This window comes from Eucalyptus grandis, chromosome 9 (assembly GCF_016545825.1).
Source record: "Eucalyptus grandis isolate ANBG69807.140 chromosome 9, ASM1654582v1, whole genome shotgun sequence".
NCBI lineage: Eukaryota > Viridiplantae > Streptophyta > Magnoliopsida > Myrtales > Myrtaceae > Eucalyptus > Eucalyptus grandis.
In genome coordinates this window covers 22,519,157-22,539,649 of record NC_052620.1, presented here as the reverse complement: position 1 = coordinate 22,539,649, position 20,493 = coordinate 22,519,157, and the positions used below count along the sequence as shown (strand labels likewise).

General features: G+C 41.8%; 1 protein-coding gene and 1 long non-coding RNA gene across 2 annotated transcripts; one reads left to right on the top strand and one right to left on the bottom strand.

Moving 5' to 3' along the window:
• The first annotated feature begins 421 nt into the window (after positions 1–421).
• On the top strand, positions 422–5,317 carry LOC104420444 (phosphoglycerate mutase-like protein 4). The gene is made up of 7 exons (XM_018862721.2): positions 422–681; positions 852–972; positions 2,576–2,626; positions 2,726–2,836; positions 3,457–3,588; positions 4,080–4,155; positions 4,974–5,317. Exons 1-7 carry the CDS (start codon positions 641–643, stop codon positions 5,165–5,167), a joined length of 726 nt encoding a protein of 241 aa, XP_018718266.1. The 5' UTR covers positions 422–640; the 3' UTR covers positions 5,168–5,317.
• A 13,636-nt stretch (positions 5,318–18,953) lies between these two features.
• LOC120288060 lies at positions 18,954–19,880 on the bottom strand. The gene is made up of 3 exons (XR_005546305.1): positions 19,789–19,880; positions 19,113–19,274; positions 18,954–18,995 (listed from the first exon to the last, which is right to left on the bottom strand). It is a non-coding gene; the product is annotated as an uncharacterized LOC120288060 (long non-coding RNA).
• Positions 19,881–20,493: the final 613 nt, after the last annotated feature.

Sequence of the window (20,493 nt, the reverse complement as noted above, 5' to 3'; positions counted from 1 at the left end):
ATAATAATAATCCGAAATGTTTTGCCAGAATCACTTCGAGTGATTGGCTTGGAACTGGGGAAGACAAGGAACCTTCAAATCATGAAGAAAAATATGACTTGTGCTTTCTCCATTATCGTTCATCTATAGACTTTCTTTTGAAAGATCGGTCGGACATTTTTTACCGTTTACTCGAGGAAGACCGACACGAAGACCAACGCCTCCGAAACAAAGCCCAGAAAAGAGGTCAACTTAGAAACCTTCCTGGAAAGTGCTTCTTCACCCTCCTAAATTTAAGTTTAATGGCGATGGAGGACGTGATGCGCACGGTCAAATCAGCGGACCCAGCCACTCACTGTCATATTGAGTTCATAACACCACCCAGCTCTCTCTCTCTCTCTCTCTCGGTTGCGAACTGTGCTGTCTCCATTATCGGTCATTTTGTACGAAAACCACCCCCGCTTTGTTTTGCAACTTCTCGTTTTCATATTTGCCGTCTACACTGGGAAGTCTGGGAAGACCAAGAGCCCGAACGTCATTATTTTTCGACTTCACCTACACGTTAGTTAACCTGCACCAACACCCGAAACGAAGTCCAATTAGAAACCTTCCTGAAAACAAGTTCGTTCTTTTTCTCTCTCGAATCTGAAGTTCAATAGCAATGGGGGACGCAGTACACACAGCAAAATCGGTCGAGCTAGGGTCTCTCTCTCTCTCTCTCTCTCTCTCTCTCTCTCTCTCTCTCTCTCTCTCTCTCTCTCTCTCTCTCTCTCTCTCTCTCTCTCTCTCTCGTATTTTAAATTGCGATTTTGCTAGGGATGCTGTTGAATTGAATGATGATACTCTCATATTTGAAATTGTGATTTTGTTAGAGATGCTGTTGAATTGAATGATGATAGAGATGCTCAATCAGTTCACCCTAGTGTAGACCATGCTGAGATCATCCTCATACGTCATGGACAAACAGACTGGAACATTGATCGTAGAATTCAGGTATGAACAATTGACAGCCTCAATGTTCAAGCCTTTGAGGGTGTATTTGATAATCATTCTATTCACAGGAACAATTTCTTATTAGACATGGTTCTTCTTTATTCTATTCCCGAGAACAATTTCTATGCATTTTAAGCCATTTGGTAATTGTCCAAAATTTTTATTCCCGAAATAGAATTATGTTTGGTACCGTTCTCAAAATTTCTCATCTAAATCATTTTCTTTTAATTTTTAAATAATTTTATTACCTTTTTCTTTTTTTTCCTTTCTTCTCTTCTTCTTCTTCTTCAAGGTTGCCGGTCACCGACCTTGGGATGATCGACGACCGGCCAGACGAGGGCTAGCGACCCCATTGAAGCATCGCCGGCCCTTGGCGAGGTTGTGCCTTGTTGGCCGAGCCTTACTAGTAGCTAGGCATGGCTCAGCCAAGCCTTGCCAGGGCTAGGCAAGCCTCACCTGGTCAAGCAAGCCTCACCAGTGGCTAGGTGAGCTCGCTGGACCGTTCACCGACGATTGACAGCTGTGGCCGGTGGTGGCGGATGGTGGCAATGGAGGGCGGCCGCAGCGGTGATAGTTGAAGAAGAAGAGAGAGGGAAGAAGAACAAGAAGAAAGACGAGAAAATAAAAAATAGGTTGACTTGATTTTGAAATTATTCCGGAGAACAAAGAATCAATTTTTATTTTTTTTTTTTTAACTTTTTGATTCTACTCCAAATCTATTATTGGGAACAAATTTATTCCTGAGAACAAAAAAATTATCAAATGAATTTATGTTCCAAATCTACTCCTAAGAACAAAAGAATAAAATTTTTCACTATTTGGCAAGTTGCCAAACATACCCTAATATGTATAAGGGGAAAAAAGAAAAAAAAATGTAGTCTAATCATTATGTGGGCCTAGGAGGAGGCTCACATGCTATTCCTTTGGGCTAGCCCGGTCATGCTATGGATACACACCGAATTCTCCAGTGTCCAAGATGGCCCATCTATAAGTTCAACCTATCAGAACAATTTGGGTGTCACTAATCCTAGGAGTCCATTGGATTATTATTTCAATTTGATATCATATTTAACTCACTTTGAGAGTTTAAAGTTGAGTCTGCTTTATCTCCTACCTTGCCTTGTTCTGATTTTAACTTGTTTATGCCCACCTTTCTGCTAACCAAGGTATGGTACAACTATGATTAAATCGAGCGTGGCAATTACTTGTTTGGACTCGATACTTACTAGTAGAGATAATCACAACCCTTGATCTTGTGGGTTACACATGGATCCACAAGATTTAACAGCCATAATTGTACTTAATTCATGGACCTCAATCCAAGCAATTAGGCTCTCTTTTAGCAAGCTTCTATTGGGTATTCTCGACTTACTTGGCTTAATTACCCAGTCCACATGAGCCGTTAGATCACTTAGGTCTCACATGATGTAAAAATCCACGTGATCTAATAGCTCATTTGGAGTAGGCTAACACACAACAAGAGTACTTAATCATTTCCCTTTTGAGCTAGGGTCACTTGGATGTGAAATTAAATGATCTAACAGCTCATTTGGAATAGGCTAACATACAACAAGAGTACTTAATCATTTCCCTTTTGAGCCAGGGTCATTTGGATGTGAAATTAAATGAAGTTGGAAGGCAGCAAACATGCGCAGTAAGTGGACTTATCTCATGTTCTCTATCCCTCTAGAGTTGGAATGACCTAATAGGTCTCACTTGCTTCTTACTATATTTCTATCTTGAAACCGAAAAGGTAGCTGATAGACTATCCAAAGAACGTGAAGTCTCTGCTATTTACTCGTCTGATCTAAAACGAGCTATCGAGACAGCTGAAGTGATTGCAGCCACTTGTGGTGTGAGGGAGGTATGAACTATCACCATATCATCATCCAGCATTATGTTGGATGACAATTACCCATCGCATAGACAGATACTCCATGAATGCTATTCAACAATTTGAACACATAAAACCATACTGAGTCACAATTTATGCAGCTTCAAAGATCTTTCCTTACTTGTTACTCGTTCTCTTGATAAGAAATATTCTTTCTTCATTTGAGCTGGATGAAACTCTGTACACTTGTTTAAAAACTTTCCTAGTGCAAAGTCTTCTTTCCAATGAATTCGTACAGCCAGGCTTTCCATTATGAGTGAATAACTGTGTCTAGTGTCCGTATCCTTCGGTGTTGTGCTGTAAATATCTTACAGTTCCATAACCTGCACCTGGAGCACTTAAGGCATACATATATTTCCTCGCATTCACTCAAATAAACATGTGAGTAACCAAGCATGCAGTTTTGTCATCATCTAAATCATCGAGAGAGAATTGACTACTCCAAGTCCTAGGAATAGGCGACACGCTACTTAATAAAGTCATACGCTTTAGAATGCTTTGGAAAGAGTTGCCGTTTAATCCTTGGAAAAGATAGAAGTGGCTGAACACCTGTACAAAATTTACTGAATTTTTTCTTGAATCGAGATCAGGTTATCAAAGATCCAGATCTACGGGAACAAAATCCAGGAAAGCTTCAAGGCCTTAGTTCAAAAGAGGCAGCTAGCCTTTATCCCCAGATTTATGAGGCCTACCGGTCCAGAAGTTGTGATCAAGAAATCCCGGTATGAGCTCGACCAAAAATCAAACGGCTAATTGCTCATCGATTCTTATTTAGGCCTCCCTAAACTTTAATACGTAACTAACTTCCCATGTGAGTATTTTACAAGTTCAAGAAGTTCCAGAATATGCTGTCACGCTAGTGCAGAAGCGAGTTGAACTGGTTATTTTTCAGTGCCTAGATAACCTTTGCAAGTGACACGCAAGGATAACATTTTAGTATTAATTTGTGACTTTCATCCTGTTCAGAAGATGGTAGCTAGGGTTTCATCCGTTTTTGTTCCTTTCACTATGCCGGTCAAAATGCGCGAGAATTTTAGTCGATCCCTATTGAGCTCATTAAGTCAAGTCAAACTCACATGTTTCCCCCATTTCTAAAGAACATATTCGTGTGTTAGAAAAGGATGTTAGATTCTTGGAGAGCGTGGACTTCAACTTGGTTCTTCAAAGGAGAATTGTTTGATCAGGGCTTGGCATTGATTGGTTTTATACGCAGGATGGTGCTGAAAGCAAGGATCAGGTTTACCGGCGATGCACTAGTTGCTTGCAAAACATTGGCTTAAAGCACAAAGGTAAACCAGCATTATCATGAAATATTGCCATTAATCCATGTCTAGCCATTTCCGAATTTCGCTTTGCACAATAAGGCTAGAGCCAGTATCTTTGTAGAGTGGAAGACCACAAAACTCATTCACAAACTATTTTGAGCTTACCCGCAATTGAAATTTAACAACAGAATTGCACGACTTTGTACAAACTTTATAAAGACATCTTTTACCTAGGATAGACTTGTGGTAGCTTTACTAATTGTTAGACTATTTATCCGTTACACCACGCATCAATCAAACAACTTAAAATTTTTGAAAGATTTGTAGTAGTCACGCTAATGACAGCTCTCATGACCTCCGATTTCTAGATCTGCCCCTACAGGCTATGGCCTGACAATATTTTGTGAAGTCATGGATGCATAAGATCAATGTGTCTACCTTGCTTATTTGCCAAAACTACACACTTAGCCACCAAATTTAAGCACACAAAGCGTAAATATCTGCGCGTCTATAATTGTCTGAAGATGCCTATGTTAATGTCCGTCTATAGTTACTCAATATAATATGAATGTGCGTGTACATTCAACTTTCAAGGTTATACCCGGATGCATGCACGCATGCGTGTGTGTGTGTGTGTGTGAGAGAGAGAGAGACAGAGAGAGAGAGAATCTTGGATGGCTTGGAGCAAAAATTGTTGCTTCAATGGTTTTAAAATTGGTAGATTATACAAGGGACTATCGACAGACACTTCATTCGAATCCCTTGACATTTATTCCTAGAAAGAGTCTTAATTAGCTTGGAAACATCGGCAATCGGAAATGAATGTACCCTTCACCATGCAGGGGAGCGAGTAGTAGTCGTCACTCATGGAACCGTGCACAGGTCTATCTACCGGCAGGCTCGCCCGAATGAAGGTCCTTCACCGAAGGTGCAAAATGGTTCGATCAGCATTTTGCACTTGTTTAGCAGGGACGACTGGGTCATAAAGTCCTGGGGTGATCATAGCCATCTCAACCAAACAGAAGAGAAGCTCTAGTAGCATTTTGAGATATATGGTGAGAGGCAAATTGGGTATTTTACTTGACACTAGTTCTATATCCATTTCGATCCCGTTGAAGAGTCACGTCGTCACTTAGCCAATGTATGCAGAGACCCACTCATTAGACAATGCTTGACAATTGATAGAGTCAAGCGTGTCCAATTACTTGAGCAATAAAATTCTCCATATTCTTATATGATATGATACCATACCTTATGTAAAATACATTTTCAGTGATGATATCTATATTATATCCGATAAGTATCTTCAGTAATTTTCGATGTCCACCTTTGCCATTGGTTGTGTTTCTACTTAGAAATGTTCTCTCTAAGCAAGCACTGGCTTTTTTAATGAACAAGACGAACATCACTTGACATACATTAAGTGCTTCGGCTAAAAGTTACCGCTCGAACCCCCAATTGGCCGACCACCTGAGAGCACAACAATAAAAGCAAAGTTCAAAGGAGGACAGGATCCTCATGGTGAAAATAAGATCCTCACCCACATCATGACAATTATGAAAACAACACTTCAAACATATTCAAGAGAGTCTTTCTAGGGTATCCACTTCGTTTCTTACTAGTTTGGTTTCTCCCAATCTCTGTCTCGTGAATGGAACTCTTTTAGTATCGATGCAAATTGATTCAATTCTATGAAAATAGAACGGCAACATCTAGGTAAATTCAAGGGATGTGTCATGATTTAAATTAAATGAATCAAGTAATTAATTTGGAAAATTTGTATTCAATACATCAATCGAAATGTCCTCATAAGAGTAGAGCCAGTTATAATTTTGATCTTAGATAACAGTTATTGAAGCAATTCTTATGTTATTATAGGATATGACTCACACATCAGGAGCCTCCATAGCCTGCCCTTTTGATATATTGGGATGGTAGGTTTCATGGATGCATTCCTTATTTTGTGTCAATGCCTACACATCTTGTGTCCTTGTGGCCCCAATCAGTACAATATGTTTTTTCTTGCCCCTGTACTCGGCAATACACTATTGTTGTTTTACATCCAAGTGATCTTGAGATTCGAACGAGGATTCGGATGTAGTCTTTTAAAGACTTGCTTAGGTCCGTGATAGCAATTATTGAAGCAATTTTGTGACATCCTGAATTTCTCAACCTGTTTTCTACTGAATTAATCGGGCATTTCGTTGATGCGTTTATAGGGTTATTTTCAGAGCCGATCACTCTTGAGATAACTAGATTGTCTAGGTAAGTAATTAAGAAATTTTAGGGCAATAAACTTGAGAATTCAATCGGGAATCGGCTTCTCGACCGTACTCATCTTTAGAGGCCATTGCGGCACGCTTAAAAATCGATTTAAGATGAGAGATAGGTCTAGTCAACTGAGATGTGTGGCCTATCGTGGGTGACTCCACTAAATTGGAAAATTCTCGTCGACCGACACTAATCTGATTTTACTGTCGTTTTGGTACCTTGTGTCCGTATTTGAATCCTCGAGATTTTCACGACAATCGACAGCCGCCATTAAGTCGAATGGGTTCATAATGGTTCGAAGAAAATCAACCATGGGTCATTTGCTTTAAAAGTTCTGAAAACTACCCGATAATCTAAGTCACGCTAAAACGCGCCGAATGAAAATTAACCGCCAATTCAAGTCCGATTTCATAAATTGAAGTTTCGGCCATGTCACAATAAATTCTAGAAGTGTCGACTTAGTCTTGGTAGATTTTTTAGAGATTCCGAGATTTTTTTCAGAAATCGGTTCGAACGTTGCGGAAAATCAATGGAAATTCATATAAGCCGAATTAAGGAGATTTTCGACTTCCAAGCTGAACCTTTGAGTGTTGGGGACTCGCAGAAAATGATACGGGATTTTGCTTCGACGAATCGGGCCTCAATTTGGGGAATTGAGTGAGGAATTGAAGCTAAATTAAATGAAATTCGGAATTATGCTTGGACAGCAATTTTTGGCTTCATTTTGGATTAGTTGTGGGATTTAATTTGGTAGAAAGTAATGGAGACTAAAAGATAAGCTTGAAGGCAAAAAGTGGGGACAAGCAATTAAGGCAAAGGCTAAGATTTCAGAATTTTGGGCCCCTCCTTGGCTTCTCCCTCACGCAAAGCCTCCCCCATCCGCTCGTTATTTCTGCATTTGCTTTCAAATCCCTTTCCCACGAAGCAGTCGCACACCCGCCACCAAAATTGCTTCTAGGTTGAAGCTGCTGCCAAGCGTCCGAGCATCCCCGTCCCCACCATCAAAGAACTCCATCTACCCATGACTCCTCTTCGTTCGCTTCTTGGTTGCCAACGCATCTTCACGGGTCAACTCTGGCTCCATCTTGTTGACCAAAGCCAGGCGAAGCCGGAGCTGCAGCGCCACACGTTCGCTCCTTAGAGCCCACCAGTTAAAGTTGCGATTTCCTCTGCCGGTTGTTGACGTGCAGCTCCATTCCATGCAACCGCTTCCACGTTGAGCCAGCGAAGTAGCTGCCGCGCCACATGTCAACCTTCATCAATTCCTACAATCAACAACAGCAAGCCACGAAGCCTTTGGTTGACTGCGGCTCCTTCGTGCGTCTAGTGAAGCCGCACGCATCCAACGTCTTCATCGTGTCTTCCGTGTTGCAGCCAACCGAAGCAAGCTATCCGCGTGATTCCTCTCCCCTCCGCTCGTGGATCGGTTGGCCGAACCAAAAGAAGCCCAAATGAGTTATTCTTGTTCAGCCCAGCGGGCTGGCTAGAATTCGGGCCCAGCATTTTTGCACGTTCAGCCCATGCAAACCCAAAGTAGCCAACTCAACCCATCTTCAGCGATTTCGGCCAAGCAAAGAGGTCAAGCCCAATTCAGTTATGTTTTAGTCACTTGAAGTCCAAATCAGTGAGGTCCAGTAGCCCACTTCGCAAGCCCGGTCAAAGTAAGCCCAATCTTGAAGCCCAGAATTTCTGCGGGCTTGCAAGATTTCTTGGCCCGGTCCAAGTTCGTCGAAAGCCCGATTTCGGCCACCATCGCGGTGATTTGTTCTCTGCTTTTACCGAGTTTTACTCATTAATGCTTTCTTAGTTTGCTAATTATACTTATGGTTGGTTAGATTTAATTAAATACAATTATGTGGTTAGATTAATTTAGATAAATTAAATTAGAGACTTAATGATACATGTTAAATGGTTAGAAATAGACATTAGCAAGTAGGCATGCCATGTTAATTATTGAACGAGTCTCGGTAATTTTCCGGGCTCGTCTCGGCTTCCAATCAAGCATTATGGGCCTAAATTGGATTTTTATAATTATTTATTTAATTATTTAATTTAATTATTTAATTAATTATTTTTCCGGAAATTCATCCGGGATAGCCGGTGACTGGAATTTCGTGTTGATTGTTGTGGTGCAATCCGTTTATTTATTTGAGCTTTATTTGGTGCTAAATTAATTTAGGAGTGAATTTAAGATTTATTCTTAAATTGAATCTAGAAAGGGTCAGGTGGGACCGTAAAGCCATTAAATCTAAGGAATTGCTTGGTGTGGGATGAATGACCTAGAAAGGGTCCGACTATCATGTAATCGACTAGGTCAATTTGATCGATGCTTCGATTGGTGATGTGACTGTGTGAGTACCTATTAAATTGTACTAATATGCAGATAGAATCCGAGGCCAAGGTAAGTTCTATGACTCATGCTGTGCTTAGGCAACCGAGTAGTGTATTAGCTTACTAATCGAGTCTTAGGGATAGAACTCGCTGAGACGTGGTCTCATTGGTTATGGAATAACCATTTCAGGACCCTAAGGGGAGCCAAGGAGGAGGAACTTAAGAAGGAGAGCATTGATGTAAAACCCGAGAAGGAGAAAGATTTTTGAAGCGAAGAGGATCCGAGAGAGGGATCTTGAGTACAACCCGGATGTGGATTGAGATACCATCCCTTTTGTAAACCCTGTCTTAGTGTAGATAGGTGTGAGACAAGTATGCTATGAATAGTATTGTAAATATACTATGAGTTGTGCTGTTAATAAATGTGTGGTTGTGAATTTCAATATGAAAAATATGGCATGCTGTTCTATCCGATTGTTTTATTGTCTGGGGATTGATAACTGCTTCCGCCTGCGTAAAATGAAAAGAAAGGGTCGGCGATACTTAGTCCTAGGATATGGCACTTTAAAAATCGACCAAGTAGAAGGATGGGCGCGTCCCCGAGGATCGGGGCGTGACAATTTTCATGTTATTACAAGACATGACTCATTCATTAGGTGTGAAAAAATGCTCTTTCAACACCAAGGGTACTGAGGTTCTCGAACTATTTTTTGTTGTTCGATACCGTTTGTTAATTTTACTTTTTAAATTTAGTTCTCTAACGTTTTTCTAATGGGGGTTCAATGTGGCTCTTCCATCACCTCTAACCCCATATTACTTTACTTATTTCGATGTGGATTGCTAAGTAAGTGATGATTGAATAGAAAAATCACATGGTCAGCACATCATGTCCTTTCTCCTTCTTTCTTCTTTGGTCCTTTCTACTTCTCCATCATTCTTCCTTAGCCCTTGTCCCTATCCATTATTCTTCCTTAGCCCTTCTCCATCACCATTGCTCATTTATGAACTTTTCTACGAAATATCAGTTCGTCGTATTTTAGCGTTTACTCTGGGAAGACCGAGACGAAGACCAGCGCGTCATGATCAAGCCCAGGCGGCTCTGTTCTTCAACTTCTCCTCCACATTGTTGAACTTGCACTAACCCCAGAAAAGAAGTCCAAAGAGAAACCTTCCTATCGAGAATTTTTTTCTCTCTCTCTACCCAATCTGAAGTTCAAGAGCAATGGAAGATGCAATGCACATAGTCAAATCGGCTGAGCACAGTCAATTAACTCCTGTTAGCGTAGACAGTGCTGAGATCGTCGTTACGCGCCACGCACAAACAGAGTGGAACATTGAGAAAATTATTCGAGTACTGATCGAAGACAGAGTCGATCTTCAGAATCCCCTTTTTCCTTTCAATTCCGAGTTCATGGACAGGACTGGAGTGCTGCGTATTATCTTTTTCCTTTTTGGTGCCTTCAATTCGTCGAAAGGAAAGAACCATATGCTACAGCTGCGCACGGAAATTCTACTGTGCCCAAGATGGTCCATTTAGAAGTTCAACCCATCAGAGTCCAATAGTCCTTTTTTTACCACGTTACCTACTAACGAACGGTAAGGGGCCAAAGTACCCAACGAGGGCATTGACTAATCTAAGACTGAGTTGGTTTCAAATTAGTTCAGTTTGCTATCTTGTTTATTTCACTTTGACAATTCGAGTTTGAGTCCGTTAGTGTGCCATCTTGGACTTTACACTTTTGGATGAGCTTATTTATGCACATATTTCTGCTTACCATGGTACTCAACAATTATAATTAAGTTGAACAGGGCAAATACTTGTTTGGACTCGATCTTTCATAGATGGAGGTAAAATCCTTGACCTTGATCTTGCTGGTTACGCATGGATCCATAAGATTCACGATGGATCTTGGTCAAGAGCTCTCTTAGGAGCAAGCTTTTATCAGGTTTTCCCAGCCTACTTAGTCATGAGTTCACTCTAGTGGAACGGTTTACATGACGTTGATTAATGTAAGTCGAGTATTTAATTGTCACGACCTACCCCGCAGGGAGAGGGAACAGGTTTAGGGGTATTGCCTAAAAGACAGGTCTAAGGCCCATGATTAGGCGCGGGCTCTCCCAAGCTCATACCCCGCGTGACATTGGGATATTTTTAGGAAATTTGCACAAAAAGAGTCGCCACTAGCCTATTGGGGTCGGCTAGAAACCAAGTGAGGCATGGGAGCATGCCTCACTTCCTACATAACCAGAGAATCTAGGATCGGGGACTTGATTACACTAATGGACTAATTAGTGCCCTTTTAGTACCTAATCTTGTTCATTCTAAAATAAATGATTTTTGTCAGGCTGTTTGAATTAATTTTATACATATCCACTAACTTGCGAGGTGATCATGCAAATGCGCAATCATTAAAGTAACAATTATAGCTACCAAGACCACCGCCCGCAGTAGCCGCAATGGTTAAGGCTTGGTACCCCATCCGTAGGGGGAAGGGTTTGAGACTCCGCGTCCGTGTTGCTTCAATGCAAAACGCGCGATTTACCTGTGGCTGGGTCTGTGGTGGTGACCCAGTCCACCCCAAGGTTTACTCTCCGCCACGAAGCGGCGTACGGAGGTTCCCTGGGTCACAAAAAAAAAAAATTATAACTACCAAGATCCTAATTGTAATAAAATTAAACACGTGCAATTAAACATAATTAGATATGCAAATTAAACATATGACATAATCAATATGCGAGCAAAAAAAATTTCTAATTGTACTAAGAAAGCAAGATATAACAATTCCTAACCAAACCCCATCATTTTTGGATTTTTGAAATTTTTTATTTTTTTAATTTTTTAAAATAATTTTAATTTTTAAATTTTTAAATTTCTTAAATTTTTTAATATTTTTTTAGACTTTTGAAATTTTCTTTTTACAAAAAATAATATTTGGGATCCGGGCCGACCCAACCCAACCCGAGTTCGGTCCAATAGGCCCAAGTGGACCCCAAGCTTGGGCCCGGCCAAGAATTCCCCTCTCCTCTCTTTTTAAAACAGACAAACCCAAAAGCCCACATTACACCAGCCCAAACCCATAAGCCCACAAGCCCACAAGCCCATAAACCTACAAGCCCATATGCAAAAACAGCCCAAACTCGACCCGATTCACCTAAAACCCTACCCATTTCTTTGACTCGGTTTGTACCTCCTCTTTAGGGGTCTGTGTTGACAGTGACGGCGGCGACGCGGCGGGCGGCGGCGACAGATGCAACAAGTCATGCAGCGAAAAGGGGTCACGCTGCTGGCGTTGGCGGCGATGGCGACGTCCGTAGAGGCAGCAGATCGGCGGTGCGCAGGCTCTGTGGTGTCGGGCAACAGCAAAAGGCAAAACTAAAGGGGCGTCGCGGGCTTCGAGTTGCAGGAGCCTCGGAGCAGATCTGCTTGGGCACCGGAGCAAGACCTACTATCGTCAGAGGCCGTGAGCAGCAAGTGAGGAAGGCCGGTGTCGCAGGGGGCTACGGCGAAGAAGGGGACGTCGTGGCTTCAAAGCTCGGAGGCACTCAAGCTTGGCCACGACATGCAGGCAACGATGGCAAGGCAGTGTTCGTGGGTGAGTAGGCGAGACAGGGCACGGCAGTGATTGGCAAAGATGCGGCCAGGAGCAGCAGCGCAGAGGGACGGGCCGGTGCAAGGCTTGCTCGACGGTGGAGCGACGACCGGCTCGGATCTGCCATCGTCGAGGCTCTCGAACGTGAGGTCGGCACAACAATGCTATCACGGGGAAATGAGCGGTGGCGGAGCAAACGACGTGGATGGAGGGCGGTGGCAGCTCGGGTGCGTCGGGCGCCGAGAGGAGGTGGCGCGAGCGTCGAATCGTCACGGTTGCAGCAGGGGGTCGCGGACGTGCGACTGCGAGCAAGTCGGGGTGCGACGGTGGTGGCGCGATGCTTGCGAATGAGCAGCTCTGCCGCGAGGCGGCCGACGCAGCGAAGGCTTCAAGCGGCTGCGGGGCGGAGCCACTGTGGGTTCTCTCTCTCTCCTCTGTTCTTCTCCCCTCTGGTTTCTCTCTAACTCTCACCCCGTTTCTCTCTCCATTGCCTTCCTTGTCCTTCTCCCCTCTGGTCCAGTTTTCTCCCCCTGTGGTTGCTAGGGTTTCACCGAAGATGGAGGTGGGAGAAAGCGGCATGGGCCGGGCCAAGGCGAGATCCGGCCCGGCCCCTTCCATGTCTTCTTTTTTCTATTCTTTTGTTGTTTTTGTTTTTGTTTTGTTTTTTTTAAACGACTAATTCCTAATTCTGTACACAATTAAATCCTAAATGAAAAATAGGAAAATTTAGGTGTCAACATTAATACTTTTCCATTTGAGCAGGGCATTTGGATGTGGAAATAAATTATGTGGGGAGGCTGCAAGCGCATGTTGTAAGTGGACTTATTTCATGCCCTACCTCGCTTTGGAGTTGGAATAATCTAATGGATCTCGCTTCTTATTTTTATATCTCTTCAAATTAAAAGGTAACTAATAAACCATACAAAAATGTGAAATCTCTGCAATTTAGTTGTCTGACCTAAAACGAGCTACCAAGACAGCAAAATTCATTCCAATTGCTTGTTGTTGGGTAAAGTTATGAATGTGTTAGAATATTTGTAATTATTAAAATATGCATCAAGTTTAAGCTCCTTGAACAAACATATTCCAAGTTAAACCAAGCAGCTCTACGAATGTCCAAGCTCTTGTTTTTTTTTCTTCTTTTTTTTTTTTTTACTTTATTTGTTTGTGCATTTATTTTTTACTAAACGCGCTGCTCAAGAATGAAGAACATAGCTGAAAGAATTCGTAAATGAAGCAAGGAGCATAGGGAAGAGAGGATTTTTGGAGAGAAATCTTTTTCTTTTCCTTCGATTGTAATCAATGTACAATGCTTTGTAATTATAATACAAGATGTATATGAAAAAAGAAATAAAGAATTCTACAAATATTCTACAAATCAATTCAATTATGTCCAATCTCTAATTGATCAAATCGGATCAATTAGATCAAATCTAGCAGATCTTCAGGCATATCTTCCAACACTCCCCCTCAAGCTAGTGGCTTGTAGATATCTAAGACGCCTAGCTTGCTTAGTAGATATGCGTGCTGCCTCAAACAAAGAGGTTTGGTGAAAATGGCAGCCGGTTGTTCAGCAATTCCAATCCTCTTGTTTCAATTACCCTTTCTTGGATTTTCTCTCGTGTGAAGTGACAATCAACTTCTATATGCTTGGTTCTTTCATGCATTATGGGGTTGGCTACAAGTTTCAGTGCTGACTCGTTGTCACAAAATAGTTTTGTTGGCCCCTTTACTTGTACTCCGAGATCTCCAAGTAAACCTTGTATCCACACAATCTCACATGTGATTTTCACCATGGCTCAATATTCCGCTTTGGCTGAAGATAAAGAAACCGTTGCCCGCTTCTTGGTTTTCCATGAAAGAAGTGATTCTCTCGCTTTAATGCAAAAACCGAGACAGATCTTCGACTCATAGGACAAGTTGCATAATCTACATCACAATATGCTGTCATTTCCATGTTGCATTTTATGGACAGAAGTATTCCCAGTCCTAGACAACTCTTCAAATACTTTACAACTTTCGGAGCAAGATTCATGTGAGATTCCTTCGGTTTATGCATAAATTGATTGAGATTTTGCAATACATACGGTATATCAGGTCTGGTCATAGTCAAGTATATGAGTTTTCCAATGTGCTTCGATAACTTGTCGAATCTCTCGAACAAGATCATCCCGAGATGTTCCCCAACATGATCCGCTGCAGTTAATCTGGTATTCTCGCTGGATTGGAATAACTGATGGTTTGCATCCTAATAAACCTACTTCGATATGATTTCCAATATAAATTTCCTCGATTGAGAGAAATTCTTTGGTGAGATTTGGCAATCTCAATTCCAAGAAAATATTTTGGTGCTCCTGTGTGTCTTTTATATGAAATGTAGTATGCAATATTTCTTAAGATTCTCTATTGTAGCTCTATCATTTCCCATAATGAGAATGTCATCTACATATATCATTAGGTAAATAGATTACGTACCTTTAGTCTAAGTGAACAAGGCATAATTATATTTGGATTGTTTGAAGTCTCAATAGCTAGAGAGCCTTGGCAAATTTTGCATACCATTGCCTGGAGGCTTGCTTCAATCCATAAAGGGATTTGCGGAGATGACATACTTTATTCTCCCCCTATCTCTGTAAGCCCTGAGGAATATCCATGTAGATTTCTTCATCCAAGTCGCCATGGAGAAAAGGGTTGTTGACGTCCATTTGATGTAATGACCAATCATGGATTGCTGCAACTGATAAGAAGGAGCGGACTATGACATCTTTGGCAACGGGAGAAAAAGTTTCATGATAATTGAAACCTTCTTCTGGGTATATCCCTTGGCCACCAATTGTGACATCCTGAAATTCGACCCCGTTTCGATAAAGTGAAATGGGCATTTCGTCGACGTGTCTATGGTCCTTTTTCTTTGAGCTGATCACTCACGAGTTATCTAACCTATTGGGTGAAGCCATTCAGGGATGTATCCACGGTAAAATCCCTAAAAGCTACTTAATTGGTTGGGTTGAACTAAAATCGCATTTGGTCGATTTTTAACCATGAAATTTAATTCGATTTGGGCATCGAATATTCGAGCGTGTCACAATTCATTTTTAGGACCTTGTCTCATCGTCCGTCAATTTATAGACGAGTCCGAAATTTCGAAAAGAAATTATCGGAGGAAAAATTGAAAACCGAAAGAAATTAAAAAGTGAAAGAGAAATGGAAAATAATAATGGTAATAAGAATATATAAATATCTTATTATTTTTATTATTTTCTTTTCTTTTTCTCCTTCTCTCTCTCCTCTCTTTTTCCCTCATGTGGATTCCCTCCACCGACCGCCCCCCTATCAATTTCAACTTTGCTTCTCTCTCTTTCTTTTACCTTTGACTAGTCAAACCATTATCTTCTCACTCTTATCTCTCCTTCTCTCTCTCGACACACTCTCTCTCCCCTCCGGTTCGAACAAAAAAAGAAGCACAAGTAGAAGCCGCAAGCGCACAAAGACAGGAGCAGCTCACCGCCGCCCACGCTCGCCACCCGCGCGCCGCCCACGCTCCGCCACCCGCGCGCCGCCCGCCTCCGCCTCTCCTCACCCCTCAACCGTCGCCGCCACCCCCTTCTCTCCTCTCTCGTTTCATGCGAAGCCCTAGCGGAAACGAAACGGAAGCAGCGGTTCTCGCGCCCGAAGCCGGAGCAACGGTCGTCATCGTTCCGCCGTTCACGCGTGCGTCGCCCCACCAGCTGCCGTCCGTCTCCTCCGCCAGCCGAGTCGCCATCTAGCCTCTAGCTGCTCGTCCAACTTCGTGAGCAGCAGAGGAGTCACGGAGCGCTATCCAGCCCGTCCGGCCACCGCTTCGGCCTCACGGAGCTTCCTGCGCCCTCCACCGACCTTGCCTCGCCACCCTAGCCACCGGACCAGCCTCGGCCAGCCAAGAACAGCAACCCGCGAGTGGGTTTCCAGGCGGGTTCATGTGCTGTTTTGGGCCGATCCGGGCCCCAAACTCAAGCCATGCTTTGAGTTTATCGTTCGCGTAGTCCCCATCGGATTGATCCGATTTGCGCGCGATTCGTGAGTAATCTCACTAATCCTTGCTTAGTGGACTAATTACACTTAAGATTGTTTAGTTTTAATTAATTAGGTTTAGGTGGTTAGATTAGTATGGATTAGTGTTTATTAGTCAATTGTTATGTGAATTAGACAAATTGAGTGTGCATTTAGCAAGTAAACATGGTCTACTATTTATTGAGGGTAGCCCGGGATTTTTCCCAACCCTAATCGGGCTTCAATTTGGCAATTCAGGCCACTTTTTAGGAATTAAATATTAATTTTTGAAATTAATTATTTAATTATTTATTTTCTAGAAATTCAACTGGGATGGCCGGTGACTGGAATTTTATACTGATGATCGTGGTGCAGTCCATTTATTTAATTGAGTTTTACGTTGTGCCAAATTGGAATTATTGTATGTATTTATTTAATTTCCGAAATTAATTAATTATATATTTATTTTTGTTTGGAAATTAAGGCTAAGATGGCCGACGATCGAAATCTTGTGCTGATTGTGGTGGCGCGGTCCATTTATTTATTTGAGCTCTACGTTATATGGAATTAAATAAATTGTGATATTTTAGGATTTACCTAAATTGATTGAAATTGAGTGAAATTGAATTATTGATTGATAGATGGCCAAGTATGGCTAGTTAGCATTTGTAATGCCTTGTTGAGCTGTAAGTAGAGAGAGTGGTGAGAGCTAACTGAGAATTCTATTGACCGAGACCAATCAAGTACGAAGTATAGACAAGCATGGTTTGGTGATAAAGTACATCATCCATGTGCAAAATGGCGCCTTAAAGAACGCACGTAGACTGCCTATGAATCGTGATGGCGTGGTTCGGTGATTAGGAGATCACTATGCAAAAACAGCGCCTTAAAGAACGCACGTAGACTGTCTAACACTTATGTCACCTTGGCAAAAATGACGCCGAGAGCATTGATGGAGCTTTGTGACTAGGTGTACTATTGGAGGTTATATGGGATGAAATGAATGACCTAGGAATGGTCCGATCGATATGTAATCGACTAGGCCGATTGATCATTGCTTTGATCTATTGTCGTGAATTGATTGAATGTTTGATTGTCTCGTTATGAAGCATCTGTATATAACCTTGAATTGCAGGTTGGAACTGAGGTCAAGGTAAGTTCTCTGACTCGTGTTGTGTTTAGGCAACCGAGTAGTGTATTGGTTCCCTAACTGAGTCTTAATGGGGTAGAACTTGCTGAGACGTAGTCTCATCCCAATTGTGGGACAACATTTCAGGCCCTTAGAATGGCAGGACCTCCACCTCCTCATCCTCGTATGCACTACGGTGTCCCAGCATATTTCAGAATTTGAGACCCACTTCCATGTCCACCCTCATCCGGAAGGATTAGTGTACGTATTAGTTCGCCGACCATCCGGGGTTAACGGGGGAGGAAGACCCGGAGGCCCCACATATATCGGTCTTGGTACCGTGATTATTTTGATGGACGAGAGAATGTCCTATTCGGAAGACGACGTGCCTTTTGACGTAATGGAAAAGGCGTTCGGAGAGGGAACAGCCAATCGAGTGGAAGGATCGGTAGTGGATGCAAGAGACCCACAACAGGAGGCTGAGGCTCGCACTCCCGTATATTCGATCGAGGAGGACAATGGGCATGAAGGTAACGGTGAGATGCCGCAGCAGGAGGTGGAAGGACCGGAGGAGGACGAAGACTGGGGAGCAGGAGGAGATGCCTCGAAGATGAGCCGCATCTCGGCCGAGGATGAAGCTGAAGAAGAGAATGATGAGTTGGAAGAGAATGAACTGAGTGAAGAGGAGTCAGAGGAAGATTAGGATGATCCGATTATGCTCCGGATGAGGACCGAGGTCCCATCCTATAAGAACGAAAGAACCCTTTACAGTCCCAAGAAAGGGCCTTATCAAAAAACACATGGAAAAAGAACAACCATTGTCTTTGAGGTTAAAAAACAAAGCATAACATTCACACAGATGTTGGGTAGCTAGGTCGAAAGAACATAAATGTGTATGTGCACGAATGCATGCAAACATACATAACCATGCATATTATGAACCAGAGGAAGCATGGAAATAGGGCATAATTACAGAAAAAGACTCCCTGTACTCATGAATTATAAAATGGTTGCATGTACAGCAAGAAAAGTGCATGGCTACAGGATGTGCAGAAACATGTGAGAATATCCACTCTTCAAACTCAAACTAAGGCCATATAACAGAAGAAAGTCTCCTGACACAACCGCATTGCATCTATCTATAAGAGAACTGGCTCGAACTGAAATTAAACACATGACAATAGAAAGAGTAGAGTAGAGTAGAGTAAAATTCTGTAAGTAGGTTAATATACATCGATCAAATCTCTAGAATACTAAATTTAGAACTGAGAAACCAGATATCCAAGCCGTAGAGATGTGATCATTGTCCATTCAAAGAAGCAACCAAGAATGATACTATGAAAAATCAACTAGAGAGAATTCATTCCACCTGAAAAAGAACCATCAATACTACAAGGATGATGCCAACTGCCATTGCACTGCTGTAGTAGAAAGCCAAAGAATTGCTCAAAGAAGATGCAAAGGTCATTAAACCAAGCCCACGATCAAGAGAACTACCCGATACAGGAAAAATTCTGTGAAACATATAAAAACAATATTACTGCCAAAGTGTCAAAAGTTAAAGGGATAAAATATGCAGGCTAACAAGTCATTCATTAATTCAGAATACTTCAAAATAAAATAATAGACACCTTCTTCAATTGACATCTCAAAAGTTGCCGAGGATGAACCAGCTACTTTCGTATATCTAAGAGCTTATGGTCAAATGGTGACATTGGCCGAAAACCATGAACCCTTGCCAACTTTTTCCCATTGGTTTTGAGGGCACATGCACATACCAAAGAGATAAATTTCTGCAAAATAAAGAAAAACATTAGGGTAACATTCTTCAATATCCTAAGCCTATAAATAATATGGAACAGAATAAGAACTTTCCCTGTCTTAAGAACTTTAAAGTAGATCACAACTAAAATCAGGCAAACTAAACTGTGCACACTCAATAAAGGACATTCCATCGTGCCTTCTGAAAAACATGGATTGCAGCATCACTCTCCCCGAAAAACAATTACTTCATAGCAGAACTCAATTATTTTCTCAAGTTAAGTATAGCTTCTATGTGATACTTGGAGTTAGTTTCACTGCCAAGAGGGATCCTCCCACTGAGATTGGTACAACTCTCCTCAAAAGAAAACCCAAAATATTGCCTCCTTTCCACTGAAAAACAGGTGTACAATGACTCCAAGGTTCAATTATCAATGTCTAACATCAGTAGATCAACATGTCACTTTACACTGCTATACAAAGAAAGAGTAAATAGTTAGATACACACTCCAGAGGCACAATCAGCTAAGAATCACAAATACTCACCTGTGGAAACAAACCTCAAATTTGGTTGGAAGAAGACTGGTACTGTTAGAGAAAACTTTCCACTTTAACTGAATGAGGCTATTTTACTCAAATGTTTCATCCTTGATAAACCATGGATATGAACTCTTTCACAAAACATAGAAGTGCCGGGCCTAGAACCAGGAGGGTTTTCCACTCGTGATACAGGAGATAGCTGCACCGGGCAGACTGACCAATGACTGCAAAATCGATACTACAGTAGTAAGTTTGAAGCATATCCAAGCAAATGAAAGAAATAGTTATGCTGCATTATGATGTGTTGATTTATGACCATAATCTGTTTCTACACTCTATTTCTGAGATATATAGGCATAGAAGTTCAGCAATTTGAATCAAATGCTGCCTGAAACTAATTTTATTGTACAACACACAACTCTTTATTAAATTAAAGAGAAAAATCAGGTGCCTCTCTCAGGCAATTAGTATCTCTGATGCAAACTATCAAAGAACTAAGTGTTCAAAACATGGTAGCTTGTGCAAAACAATTGATACTTCATAGCCTGCAAGACTTCCACGAAGGGCAATGATGGTTTAGGTAGAACAACTGGTCCCATAAGTAAAGAAGAAGATAGAAGTATGCATGTCTTCCCCAAACGTACTTGACCAGGATGCACTTCAAAAACTGAGAGGCAAATTAATGTCATATGCCACAAGCATGAGAAGATG

What these genes read in the sequence shown, in the direction of transcription:
- LOC104420444 (XM_018862721.2), top strand. Translation starts at nt 641, where the DNA reads ATGGGGGACGCAGTACACACAGCAAAATCGGTCGAGCTAGG. An exon ending in GCAAAATCGGTCGAGCTAGG is followed by an intron (nt 682 to 851) that starts GTCTCTCTCTCT and finishes TGATTTTGTTAG; the next exon opens with AGATGCTGTTGAATTGAATG. An exon ending in GTTGTGATCAAGAAATCCCG is followed by an intron (nt 3,589 to 4,079) that starts GTATGAGCTCGA and finishes TTTTATACGCAG; the next exon opens with GATGGTGCTGAAAGCAAGGA.